Raw genomic sequence first — 14,877 nt, forward strand, 5'->3', positions numbered from 1 at the left:
ATAGATAGATAGATAGATAGATAGATAGATAGATAGATAGATAGATATAGACATAGATATATGTAAGCAGGAAGAAAACAAAGGTGGCCTAATAATTTTTTCCATGACTGTATATATGCAGAAGGGAGTGCACTCCCGTGCTTAAATGTCAAATGATTCAGTATTGTCACTTTATGGTAATGGCATTGTTTCTAAGTTGAACCACAGGGTATCAAGGTTCTCTGATGTCAAATTAAATACTAACAGTTTACATTTGCTATTTTAAAAATTAGGGGCCCCACAGTTAGAACTCAGTGCAACAAAAGTCAGTACATCACTCCATACTGATATTCAGATCTTTTATTTTTTGAATACTACAGAAGTCTTGCTCTACCTTTTCTTTAAAATGCCCCACAGTTGCTCTATTGGATTCAAGTCAGGTAACACTCCGACAACTAGACTTTTTTTTTTCTGTCAAAACTGTTATGTGCTGTAGGTACCACAGGGTGCACCACAGATGAATTTGTTCATATGTGTGATTTAAACAGACTTATACTCTGAAAAGTAAATGTTCAGACTGCTCCTCCAATCACCTTAGGTAACCTGACTTGGACCACCCATCCGCAAAACAGAAACAAAACCACAGAGCCCCTTTTGTTCTTTCTTCACTGGCTCTTTCCTCATCAGCTCTTGTATCTTGCCCAGTCCTCTCTCGCCCACCAGCTCCAACCGGCAGAGACCCACCAAACTCTGTAATAGTTCAGTTAGAACAGCAGCCATGTCACATCCTACAATGGAGGTTCAGCTGTCCTCTGTGGGGCAAAGAGTTTAGTAAGTTTAATAAGTGGGTTGGATCAAAAGAACCACTGGCTTACAAAGACACACACAGAGGAAAGCATTTCCTTTCAAGGACTGTGGTAACATGATATTTTGATTCAGTCTGTTTTAATTTAATTGAAGGTGGTGCACCGATTTTCAATGAGTGATTTATGGAGATTATTCTATAAACCTGGTAACCTTACATCTGGTGGGCCAGTATTTGGTATATCCACAGGTATTTGTGGTGCCATCTATAAATGTCATCTTTAATGCCACAGTTGCACTCATGCAGCCACATATTGTAACATCTCCTCCACCAGGCTTTACTGTCACGACTATGCGTTCACTGTGGTAGTCCTGGCAAAGTTCATGCCAAACATTCTGAACCACATATAAGCAAAATTTACCTTGGTCTTATCTGAGCAAATAATGTACTCCCAATATTCATTAAGCTTTTTTTTGTGTGTATTCAAAAAAAAAAAGAAAGAAAGTATCATCTTGCAATTTTGTGAAAGAGAAAGCAAGGTTTTTTTTAAATTTATTTATTTATTTATTTCATTTTTATAGGATCCTGCCCATAGAGGTTCACATTATGCATTGTCATTCACACTGTCTGAGCTGTCACAGAAAGTCTGATTTCCATTAATACCCTCTGTTTCAAGTCTGAAGCGCTTTTCCATATGTTTTTCAGAGCTCAATTGTGGAAGTATCACACTGGTAGTGATATCATTTTAGGATGACCACTTCGGCTCTGATAAGTGGTACAGTGGCTTGTCCTATACCCGTGCTGCAACTGTGTTTTGACTGATTATTAGGTCATTGATCTCCCACAGTTAGAGTTTTCAGTTCCTGTGGCAATTCTTTTTCATGTACAGCTACGATGTCACTGAGCAGATTGGCACAGCCCATTGGTCCAAAACTGAGACAGTTCTGGTGTTACCAGCTAGTTTTCTAACCACATTCATGCAGTTAGATTAATTACAAATCACAAGTGCGCTCAATTTTGTTTCAGTAACTACAGGTTCTCCAACGTATGTGTTAGTGATTACAAGTGTGTTCACTATTGTTGCACTGAGGTCGATTTTTGGGTCTGTGTTTTGGATTGTTCATAAGAGGTAATATTCTACTTTTCAATTTAGAAACAATGCAATTATTGAAAGGTGATACAATTTTGAATTATTTGATATTTAAGTGATATCAAACAGAGGTGTGCTCATTTCTGTTCAATACTGTAAGTTGATGAGGAGTTCAACTGAAAGTATCACAGTGGAAATGATGTCCTGCTTCTCATGGAAAGGTGGTTCACAGATTCTATAGGGTTTGCTGCATTTTTTATTGCATGTGCAATACTGCACAATCCAGTTGAACCCAGAAGTTTACAAACATTGTATAAAAACAAACCAAAACTTTTTTTCTTACTATCTGACATTAGATGTGACTGAACTTTTCCTGTTTTAGGTCAGTTAGGATTACCAAAATTATTTCTATTTGCTAAACACCAGAATAATAATAGAACATTTTTTAGAGAATTTTTTATGACTTTCAATCAGAAGTTTACATATATTTCCTTAGTATTTGGTAGCATTGCCTTTAAACTCAATGACTTGGGTCAAACGTTTTGGGTTTCCTTCCACAAGCTTCTCACAATAGTTTGATGAATTCTGGCCCATTCCTCCTGACAGAACTGGTGAAACTGAGTCAGGTTTGTTGGCTGCCTTGCTCCACACACCTTTCCAGCTCTGCCCACAAATTGTCTACAGGATTGCGATTAGGGCTTTGTGATGGCCACTCCAAAACATTGACTTTCTTGTCCTGATGCCACTTTGTAACTAATCTGGCTGTATGCTTAGGGTCATTGTCGATTTGGAAGACCCTTTGTGTCCAAGCTTTAAGTTCCTGGCTGATGTCTTGAGATGTTGCTTCAATATTTCCACATAATGTTCTTTCCTCATGATGCCATCTATGTTGTGAAGTGCACCAGTCCCTCCTGCAGCAAAACACCCCCACAACATGATGCTGCCACCCCCGTACTTCACAGTTGGGATGGTGTTCTCAGGCTTGCAAGCTTCCCCCTTTTTCTTCCAAATGTAACAATGGTCATTATGGCCAAACAGTATAATTTTAGTTTTATCAGACCACAGGACATGTCTCCAAAAATGAAGGTCTTCGTCCCTGTGTGCATTTAAAAACTGTAGTCTGTCTTTTTATGCTGCTTTTGGAGTAATGTCTTCTTCTCTGAGTAGCCTTTCAGCCCATGTTGGTACAGGACTGGTTTCACTGTGGATAATGACACTCTCTTACCAGCTGCAGCAGCATCTTCACAAGATCTTTAGCTTTTCTTCTGCGGTTGATGCACACATTTCTCACAAAAACACTTCATCTCTGGGACACCGAACCCATCTCCTTCCTGAGCGCTATGATGGCTGGACATTCCCATGGTGTTTGTACTTATGTATAACTGTTTGAACAGATGAATGTGGAACCTTCAGGCATCTGGAAATTGTACCCAAGGATGAACCAGACTTGTGGAGGTCCACAATTCTCTTTCTGATATCTTGTCTGATTTGTTTAGATTGTCCCATGTTGTCACAAAAGGAAGCATTGTGTTTGAGGTGTGCCTTAAAATACATCCACAGGTGTGCCTCCAATTAACTCAAATGTTGTCAATTAACCTATCAAAGCTTCCAAAGACATGACATCATCATCTGGGTTTTCCCAAATAGTTTCAAGGCATAGTAATCTTAGTGTCTGCAAACTTCTGACTTTGAAGAAAGTAATAGGACATTCTCTCTCTCATTATTCTGTCATTTAGCAAATAGAAATAATTTTGGTAATCCTAACTGACCTAAAACAGGAAAAGTTTAGTCTGACTTAATGTCAGACAGTGATTTTAAAAAAGAGAGAGGTTTTGTCTTTTTATGCAGTGTATGTAAACTTCTGGTTTCAACTGTATTTGCAAAATGTGGCACCAATGACCACATTGTGAAATAGTATCATCAAACAAAACTCATGAGCTTCTTACAGCTCTGTCGAACTACTGTTATTAATTTAAATTCCATGTACACATTCAAGTGGCTCCCCAGTACTTACCTAGAGGTTACTGCAGCAGTTTCTTTATTTTACATAGATAATCTGGGTATCTTTTTACCATTTACACAATATTTCAAACCTGTACTGTTAGAGAGCTACAGCATGGTATTAGAATTTCTACTTTATGTTCAAAAACTGTCTCCTGTCATGGTCTCCTGCAAATGGTTCAGTCAAATGTCCATGTAGGAACTTCCATTAATAGCTGTCTGACTTCTTTAGCCTAAAGCCCTGCAGCATAGTCCTTTATCTTCAAATGCTATTGGGGTGTACAGTGTCTACAATTTCTAGGCATCCACACCAGTGATGTTCATGACACAAATACACAAACACAACCATACAAACAATAACACACATGCCACTCAAAACAACAAAGTCCAGAGCAGGGGCACTATAGACAAAGATTATTATTTTTAACATACACCCCATCCCCACCTCCCTCTCTGTGATGTAGTCAGGCTCTCCTTTGCATTGCTCTAACCCATAACTCTCCTGTCTGGTTTATTCCATGCCTGGCAGACGGCCCAGAAATTAGCCCAGAACAGGACGAAGGTGCAGTACTACATATCTGTTTTGCCTACTCACTGCCAAGCACGCTTTTTCCTCTGCTTGGCTATATGTCTTTATCTGTGTCTGTCTGTGAATCATTGTTCTGTCATGTGTCTCCTCTTCAGTGTTTGGTCATTCTGATGAATTGTCAGCCTTTCCTGAATCCAGCAGCTAGCTTTGTTGGAGACAGTGGTCATTGTTGTAGTCCCTTCCCTGTTTTTTTCTCCATTGCCCTTGCCATTTTTTTCATTGCATATCAGCCATTTTGTTACCTTCCTAATTTGGAATACTATGCTTTTTGCCACACTGGAAAACTAATTGTCATCTGAGGAATTCAGTTTGCTGGATGCAGGAAACAGCCATAATCTTTCTGACACTTTCTTACTGCATTTGTGGTTGTAATCAATGTGCTTCTTATCTCTGGAGCTGATTTTAAATCTGTAGTGATGCTATATGGCACATAATAAACCTATCCCTCTCATCTGCCAACCAAGCCAGAGTTAGATGACAAAGTGCAATATCAAATGTCTGTGCTACTTGTACAGACAGAGGTCTGATATGTGAAAATAAGAATCTATAGCTGTGTTACCAGTTCTATGGTAGATTATAGATACACAGCAGTGCTTTACACTGTCCCAAAGAACTGCTGGTGATGTAACGATATCTGTTGACCAAACTACATGAGGAAACAAAGTGAAAAGTCAGAGGTTCATCAAAGTTAGTATGATTTGGTGTCAGGACTGCAGACTTGCAACCTCCCTTACTGTAGGTCAAATCACAATAGCAACTTTACCAACAACCTCCTGGGGGTAAACATAGACTCCACTTTTCGGTGGGACTTTTGAGGGGATACATGAGCTACGTAATATGCAATGTAGCCATTGCTCCATCTTTGGACTAAGATAATCATACATAAATTAAACTGATCTTAGCAGTGCCCTTTTCTTGTGTAGACGTTCACTAAGGTGACTAAAGAGGTGACACATGTCCTTGTCTTCTTGATGTTAAAATTTTATACATTTGTGGTCCCAGGTATGAATTAAGATTTAGCTGTACACATCTAATTCAGGTGCCAGAATTATTTATTTGAGGACACAAACTATTAATTTATGTGCAGAAATGTTACCGTGTCACAAAGACTTTGTAATTTTCCTTGTAAATAAAACTAGTGCCTGTTGGGAAAAACAAATGCTAAAGAACAAGGATCACATCATTAATGAGATGTACATGATTGTTTATTAACTGAGAATATAAGTGTGATGTTGATGAGAAGTAAGGTAAGCAGCGGCTTCATTGAGTATAATTACCATTTCCCTTGGTTAGCAAAACCAGAGTAAAGTGTCCTAAGAACAGAGAGGAGACTGATCTGCGCAGATCTTGAGAGTTGGAGCAAATGCAAAGTTGATAAACTTGTGATGACCAAAGACCCATGGATTTACAAGGGTTCTAGAAACCTTCAGGTAGACACCATCAAAACTGCTTCAGTGCAGACAGAGTGGTCAGAAAATAAATGTAGAGAATATGACAACAGTCTAAGGTGAAAGAGGAACAGGTGTCAACAACCAACTTGACCCTTGTTCCTTGCAGTCAAATTCTCCTGTATTTGAGTACGAGAGGTCTGCTAAGATTTGAATAAATTTCAAAGAGTTGAAATAGCTTACCTTGAAATTGAAATGGAGTGTTCGACTGGGTGATGGTTCCTCGGTGACCCCACTGGCATTTGGCCTAATCTCTAGGGACACCTGGGTATGGTTTTTGCTGATGGTAGATTCAGGTCCGGTGGGCTGAGGTGCAAGAGGTCCATGGTGGAAACAATTGAAAAAATGTAAGTAATTTTTTTAACTTTAGATTTGACTATAAGGACAGCCTACGGCTTAGTGGGGAATGTGGTATTCTGTGGATCTACTCTCAGCAAATGAGGATAAACAAGTGAGCAGGGCTTGTAGGAATTTATAGACTTCTGAAAGAAGGGGAGTGTTTGAGGTGTAGTCCAGCTCCTGAACTTCACCTAAAAAATTATCCTTGTTTAAAGAACTTTGAACATGACTTATGAGTCTTAGCATTCTCTAAAAAATGTACCATGTGTTTCATGGCAAATGGACTTTGGTTATTAAGTATTTGAAAAAGGTCAGTTTTTGACATTAGATAAAGCTAACACGTACGAGGTGTGTCAGAAAAGTATCAGGACTGGTGTCACAAAAGATATATTTCAAATTCAAACTACAAACTACAAGTTTTCCTTTTCAAAGCAATCCCCCTGGAGTCTAACACACTTTCTCAGCCTTCTCTGCCACGCCACCATGCACTCCTGAAAGGATTCTTCCAGGATTCTCTGCAGCTCCATCATCACAGCCATCTTGATGTTGTCCACGTCTTCAAAACGGGTCCCCTTGATGACCCCCTTGAGCTTGGGGAAGAGGAAAACATCACACGGAGCCAGGTGGGGTGAGAAGGGAGGCTGCTGCAGCACGGTGATGTTCTTCTCAGCCAGGAACTGTTGGATGCTCAGGGCATTGTGAGCAGGTTGTCATGGTGAAGCAGCTACGACTTGTCCTGCCACAACTCTTGCCTCTTCTTGGCACTGATTGAAGCAAATGCTGCAGGATCTCTTTGTAGACATGCTGGTTGATCATCTGAAGGGGAAAACTCCTAGTTTGTAGTTTGGATTTGAAATATATATTTTGTGACACCAGTCCAGGAACTTTTCTGACACAACTCGTACAATGCATCCAGGAGTCAGAATTTGTTTAGAATTTAAGACTACCTAACATCACACTACCCTGAGACTCCACTTAAAATCCTTTTTATTCAACATAGATGCAGCATTCGCATCCTGTGCCCGGTGAATGAGGTGCATCATGGACATGCTTACTTGTGTGCTGAAATACATCAAGTGCATTAAATCATATTTGTATAGCATACGTATTTAGTGTCTAACCTTTTCACTCAAAACAACGAGGCGGCAAGTTCCATACGACATGGAGTGTGGAGTAATAATATTACAAAATCTGATTCCAAAAAAGTTGGGACATTGTGTACAACGTAAATGAAAGATTATGATATTTTGCTCATCTTTTTCTGACATATATTGAGTTGAAAACAGTACAAAGACATATTTTATGTTTTATCTCATCAACTTTATTGATCTTTGTACATATATGCTTATTCTGAATTATGATGCAAGTAACACCTTTCAAAAAAGTTGGAACAAGGCAACAAAAGACAGAGAGAGTTGAGGAATGCTCAAAAAACAGGTCATGATTGGGTGCAAAGGAGCATCCTGAAAGGCTCAGTCAGCCACAAGCAAGGATGGGGCAAGGTTCACCAATTTGTTAACAACTGTGTGGGCAAATAGTCCAACAGTTTAAGAACAAAGTTTGTCAGTGGGAAATTGCAAAAAATTTAGTGGGTTCACTGTCTACACTTCATAACAATCATCAAAAGATTCAGTTAATCTGGGGAAATCTCTGCATGTAAGGGGCAAGGTCAAAAACCAATACTGAATACCGATGACCTTTGATCCCTTAGGCAACACTGCTTTAAAAACAGACATCATTCTGTAATGGATATTGCTACGTGGGTTCAGGAACACTGTCAGTTCACACAGTTCGTCGCTGCATCTACAAGTGCAACTTTAAGACTTTACTATACAAATAAAAAGCCATACGTCAACAACATCCAGAAACGTCATTGACTTCTCTGGGCCAGATCTGAGATGGAATAACGCAAGTGGAAAAGGGAGTTGTGTCCACATTTCAGATTGCTTTTGGAAGTCATAGACGCCGTGTTCTCCGGGCAAAAGAGGAACAGAACTATCCAGATTGCTATTGGCGCCAAATTTAAAAACCAGGATCTGTGATGGTCAGGGGGTGTGTTGGTGCCCATGGTATGGGCAACTTGCATATCTGTGAAGGCACCATTAATGATGAAAGGTACATTCAAATTTTGGAGCTACATATGCTGCCATCCAGACAACATTTTTTTCAGGGATGTGCCTGCTTGTTTCAGCAAGACTATGCGGAGTCACATACTGCTTGTGTTACAACAGCATGGCTCCATAGTAAAAGATGATGGCTACTAGACCGGACTACCTGCAGTCCAGACCTGACTCCCTTTGAAAATGTGTTGCACATTGTGAAGCGCAAAATATGACAAAAGACTGTTGACCAACTGAAGTCCTATATCAAGAATGGAAAAGAATTCCGCTTTCAAAATTTCAACAATTAGTGTCCTCAGTTCCCAATTGCTTACTGAGTGTTGTTAAAAGAGAAGGGGACGCACCAAGGTGGTAACCAACTTTTTTTGAACATGTTGCAGCCATCATCTTAAGAATGAGGGTGTATTTAAAAAAAAAGTTTATCAGCTTAAACATTACATATATCTTGTCTTTGTACTGTATTCAATCAAATATAGACCGAAGAGGAATTGCAAATCATTGTCCTCTGTTCTTATTTACATTTTACATAGCGTTCCATAGCGTTGGAATCTGGGTTTGGAACCAGGAAAATGTAGACTGAGATCCTACTGGTAGATGCTGGAGTGGGTGTGGTTCTTTTCAAATATATATAAACAGCAGAATTTCAAGGTGAACAGTGTGACAGCAAACTGCCAGGAGCAACAGTAATCTGTAATAACCAAAAGAGTATGTGCTGCAGTGAGGAGCCTTGTCCCCACAAAATTACATTTCTACACAACTAAACTATGTTTGTATTGTATACTATACTTTTATTTTCTACATTTGCTTGTAACGTATAACAAATACATTTGTAATTAACATGTCATTGCAGTGTAATGCATCGCTTTCCAGCTTTTACCGTGTTTCAGGGAACCAGTCATTTGTTATATGTGGTGGGACTTGTCACACCTGGTAAACCAGAAAGTGGAGGAGAAACTTCAAACCCATTTTTCAAATATTTAAACCCAAAGAAAGACAGTTTCCGAAACCTAACAATACAGTAACTAACGATGAAAATAAACAATGAGTAAGTCTGCTGGGCATGTTGCAAACTGTTTTTTGTGGTCAGAAACAAAAGATACAACAGGTAAAAAGCACCTGATTTAGCTTTTTTATACCATTGTTCCTGATACTAAGAATGTGAATAATAAGAAAAAGGAAACAGATAATGGTTAGATGCTGCTGTATGCTTTCAGTAATATGGAAGGTTTGTCCATTTTCCTGACATCAAGAAAGTTTGTTTTTAGAGATCTTTTGGTTGACATGAGTGAAGTTTATCGTTTACATACTCACAGGAATAAATATTTTCATATTATATTGGAAGAAAGGGCATCATGTGGCACAATATCCTACTGTGAAACAGATGAATCATCCTTTTTACTATTGATAAATTTAAAATCAACCATAAAGTAAAACATGACTCACTCTGTCTTTTATTATAAAGAATACAGGTTCTAACTACTTTCATTTCTGCGTTAAGCCCCCACAGATTTCATGCATTGCCTGTGGTTTGCCTTTGTTTGTTATACAAAACAGTTTTAGAATACTCTTATCATTGTTAAATATTTTTAATGACAAAAAGAGGTCAAGCCAAATGTAAACCTTGTTGGATGACACGTATGTGATGGTCCGTGAGACTTACAGCAAATTGATTTACTTTTCATCATTGCAGATCTTTTACCAAAACAAACTGTTTAAATTCCTTATTATTTGTTGTTTTCTGCGAGAATACGTTAGAGGAGTATATCAATATTTTGGGAAATGCACTTATGTCACTTTCTTGTTCGTAAAGTGTTAGAAGAGAGAACTCAAAAGTTTTATTTTCACTGTAACAAAAGAAGAGGGGATGTTCACTGGAGCTCACGCTACGACATTTGTATACTGCATTGAAATGAAGGCATTCAGAAAACAGTTGAAAAACTTATTAACTTATTAATTAATGGGCCTAAAACCAAAAAACAAACAAAAAACTAGTAGCATTTGGGTTAATTAATTTCTTTATTTAGCAGCTATTATGTATATGATATATAATGTGTTTTTTTGCTTTATCTTGTGTACTCTGTTTTATTGAGACATTTATGTCTGTATGAATGTTGTATGTTTAATATTGCTTTGTGAATGTGGTTGTTTATATGTGTAGGCCTCTGAGGGTGAGCCTCAGCCCATGACAGAGGTGGATCTGTTCATCTCTACCCAGAGAATCAAAGTGCTCAACGCTGACTCCCAGGTACGTACTTTAATAGGAGTTCCAGAACAGTCAGTGGTTGCAACTTGTCTTAATTAAAGTTCTGATATCTAGGGGCTGCTTTCAGTTAGCAATTGGAGGGCACAGTGTCCTCCTGTCAACAAGCAAGAGATCTATAAGGCCTTCAGAAAAAAGGTTGCGAATGCCTATGGGTCTGGCATAGTATTTAAAAAGAAGGGTGTTTAAAGATCTCCAAATTATTTGACATAAGTCATTCTACTTTAAGGAAAATATTCTACAAGGTGCTCACAAATGCTGCGAGTTTGTCCAAGGTTGCCTGCCCCTGCAAATTCAGTTAAAGAGCAGGACTGGTTGATGCAAAATTGAGTCTCCAAGAATCCCAAAACTTCATCATAGCAGGTCTATTAAAGGGCACGCTGAAGCACTTTTTGAAATTGAGTTGCTGCCTCAGTCACTGATTAAACTATGACCTCTGCATCATATCAAAGTAAACACAAACTTTATTGTCAATATCTCTACATGTACAGTACAAACAGAGAAATTGAAATGCAGTTCCTTATAGTCCCACAGTCTACAAAAACAAAACAAAAATGTATATGCAGTGGTTAACAAATTTAAATGACCACGACCCACTGTGAGGTTTATGCCACAGCTGTCCTAGATTAACAGCATTGGTAATTGCCAACATCATTTTTTATGTTTCTGTAATGGTTAATAACCTAGTATGTAGAAGCTCTTTAACCATAATGATATTTTTAATTCTACAATATAATTATTATTGTCATCTATGAATTTTTAAATTTACTGTTTTACAAAAAAAGCAAAAAAAAAAATAGTATAGCACATTGTTATTTCTTGATTAAGATGTCAAAATATAGTTATGTACTCACATTGCTGAACAGATAAATTGCTTTAGTAGTTGAATGTTAAGCTTTATTAATTTCTGACTTCCAGAGAAGCCCAGTGGGCCGGCTCAGATTTGTGTATAAAAAAGGTGAATTCAGTTCGAAATTCCTCATTCCTGTTCAAAATGGTAACACATTGAAAGTTCACTGAAAATGAAAGAGTCAGTATTAAAGAACTTCATGCTGCTGGATGGTCTCTGAGACAAATAGGGGAAGACATGAAGTGTTCTCACAGTGTGGCCAAATATGCTTTGGAGTCAACTGCTGAGACTGGTACTTACAAAATACTCCAAGGAAGAGGCAGGAAACCAAAGTTAGCTGAAGCAAATGTCAGACACCTCAAGATATTAAGGACTAGAGGCAGAAGGAAGACCGCTGCTGATGTTCAGGCATAGATGAATACTTCTGGATCGGAGTCTGAGAAAGTTTCCAGAATGGCCTTAAGCAGACAACTGATGAAACAATGCTTAGAGGGAAGAAGAGCTGCTGAGAAGCCATTTTAAGGCCTACAAACATCCAGAAATGCCTCAGATTTGCCAGAGAGTACAAACACTGGACTGTTGATGACAGAAGAGTCCAAGTTTGAACTCTTTGGTCAGCATCGTTGTGTTTATATCTGCAGAAAAGCTGGACAGCATTTTAATGCCAGATGCATTGCACCCACAGTGAAACACAGTGGAGATTCGGCAGTATCATAAACAAGAATGTCTACCACAGCATCTTAGTGCATCATGGAATCCATTCTGGACTGAATCTGATTGGTCATGGGTTCATGTAGCAACAAGACAATGAGCCCAAGCAAACTTTAAAGCTGTGCAAAAAAAAAAAAAAAGAATCTGGAGTTCTGGAACTGATGGACTGGCCAAGTCAAAGTCCAGATTTGAATCTCATTGAACAAATTTGGGATGTAGTACATTCAAAGATCCGTCCATCCATTCATTATCTATACATCACTTAATCCTCACTAGAGTTGGGGGGGGGGGGGGGGGGGGGGGGGGGGGGCAGGGACACCCTGGACAGGTCATCAATCTGTCACAGAGCTACACTTAGAGACAAACAACCAAGCACACTCACATTCACACATACGGATGATCTACAATTACCAGTTAATCTTAGCATGTATTTGGAGTGTGGGAGGAAGCTGGAGAACCCCGCGACCCTAGTGAGGATTAAGTGGTTTATAGAGAATGGATGGATAGATGGATTTGAAATGGGCAGCACATGCCAGAAAGTCCTTAACCATATTGCATTTGAAGGAATTTTGCAGACTGAATGGTCAAAAGTTTCAGTGAGCTCCTGACAGATATCAGTGGACCATTATGCAAAACACCTGCAAGGAATCATTTCTGCTGAAGTGGGCAGTAGTAACTCCTGAAAACACTTACTTTTTCCAAAAAACAATATTATGTTAGTGATATTTTTACATAAAAAATCGAATTTTCCTCATGGTTTTTGATTTAGACATACCACTAGGTTAAGTTTTGCATATACCACTTTAAGCTATAGACAACTTTAAAAAGAATCAAATGTTGGCTTTTCCAAATATCTAAAAAAGGCAGCAACTTCCATGAGATATACCTATTATTTCACATGAATGTTGGTGATGTGTTTATTAAGTCTTCAGACTTTAAAACATATTGGTATAAATGGTTTATAGTTTGCTACTGACCTTATTTCACTTCCACTGCTCCCATGGTTCATAGTTTTTCATTTTTTGTTTTCGATGTGTAGCGCTAGTGCCTAAGGTACCCAGTGTTAATGCAGAAAGTGTGCATCATGCACACACAAGCTTGTATGTGTAGTCAAAAGCAACTATTATAGTGTTGTGTGTTTTAAGTCAGATACAGAGTTTGTCTTTCTGTTTCTAATTTGTAAAAAGGCCCAAATCATGCAAACGCACTGTTATTTAATAAGAGGTCAGTAAATTGTGAAAAAGATTTGTGTTAGTGCTCTGTTAAGATGTAGTTAAGGACAGGAATACTTTAAATATGAACCTATAGGTGTTCGTGTTTGGGGTAAGTTAAATTTGCTATGTATGGTTATCAGTTAGATTTCTAACCTCAGATTTATATAAGGGCTGTCAATGGTTCTTTGTCCTCAAGGAAACCATGATGGACCACCCTTTGCAGACCATCTCCTACATTGCTGACATAGGTAACATTGTGGTTCTGATGGCCCGGCGCAGGATGCCTCGACCTGACTCTCAGGAGAATGTGGAGGCTTCAGACCCAGGTCAAGACAGCAAGCGCCAGTACAAGATGATATGCCATGTGTTTGAATCTGAGGATGTGAGTCCAACAGTAAATAACACTTTAGTCTGAAATGACCACAAGCTTATATAAAAAAAAATATTACAATTATGTCAGACATTCTAAGTCTGCAATGTCCTATAGGCCCAGTTGATTGCCCAATCCATCGGGCAGGCCTTCAGTGTGGCTTACCAGGAATTTTTACGAGCCAATGGCATTAACCCTGAGGACCTAAGCCAGAAGGAATACAGTGACCTGCTGAACACTCAGGACATGTACAACGATGACCTCATCCACTTCTCCAAGTCTGAGAACTGCAAAGATGTAAGTAGGCTGTGTGTTATATAAGTATCTTTGAACTTGGACCTTTAAAGTAATTTTACTTTAATTAAAAGCTATACTATGAATTCAGTGATCTTTTTCTGTACCACTACTACAGTTGTTGCTGCTAAGAACTACCTGGTTTCAAAGATTTGCTGTCAGTCACATTCATATGAATGCGTATTGGTACACAATGCAGTGTCCACGACAAGTAGAGTAGTTCATAATATGTACATTTATTTAGTTTTTACATAAAAACTTATGAAGCTGTATTAAGTAAAGTAAAAGTTCACTTAAAAATGTTTTTGTGCTGTTTTTCTTGCGGGTTACCTGCTGGTCCCGCAGGTGTTTATAGAGAAAGCTAAAGGGGAGATTCTGGGTGTGGTTATTGTGGAGAGTGGATGGGGCTCCATCCTACCCACTGTCATCATTGCCAACATGATGCATGCTGGCCCCGCTGAGAGGTCTGGCAGACTGAACATAGGAGACCAGATCATGTCAATCAATGGAACCAGTCTGGTGGGACTGCCGCTGTCCACCTGCCAGAGTATCATAAAGGTATATGCATGACAGTATGTCTAATAAACACATTAATTATACAAGTGCACAGGCAGCAAAGGGGCAAGGTTCTTGCCAACCACTGCACATACCTTGAGTTAATTGATTTAACAAAATAAAAAATGTTAAAGTATTTTTTTTTTAATGGAAGATATAATGTTTTAGCACTAAGACTAAAAGACAAGCATTTGCAGGCGGTGGATGCGTATGGTGGAAAAAGTTATTTTAAAAAAAAGAAGAAAAACAATT

General features: G+C 38.6%; 1 protein-coding gene across 1 annotated transcript in view; it reads left to right on the forward strand.

Moving 5' to 3' along the window:
• Window positions 1-14,877, forward strand: part of apba1a (amyloid beta (A4) precursor protein-binding, family A, member 1a) — a 37,820-nt gene that overhangs the window by 19,863 nt on the left and 3,080 nt on the right. Inside the window, exons 5-9 of the mRNA XM_008284346.1 lie at window positions 4,405-4,437; window positions 10,530-10,616; window positions 13,603-13,788; window positions 13,894-14,073; window positions 14,416-14,628. Of these exons, the coding sequence (XP_008282568.1) occupies window positions 4,405-4,437; window positions 10,530-10,616; window positions 13,603-13,788; window positions 13,894-14,073; window positions 14,416-14,628 (699 nt within the window). The remainder of the gene's footprint in view (window positions 1-4,404; window positions 4,438-10,529; window positions 10,617-13,602; window positions 13,789-13,893; window positions 14,074-14,415; window positions 14,629-14,877) is intronic.

The sequence above is a fragment of the Stegastes partitus genome, unplaced genomic scaffold (genome assembly GCF_000690725.1).
Source record: "Stegastes partitus isolate 25-593 unplaced genomic scaffold, Stegastes_partitus-1.0.2 Scaffold355, whole genome shotgun sequence".
NCBI lineage: Eukaryota > Metazoa > Chordata > Actinopteri > Pomacentridae > Stegastes > Stegastes partitus.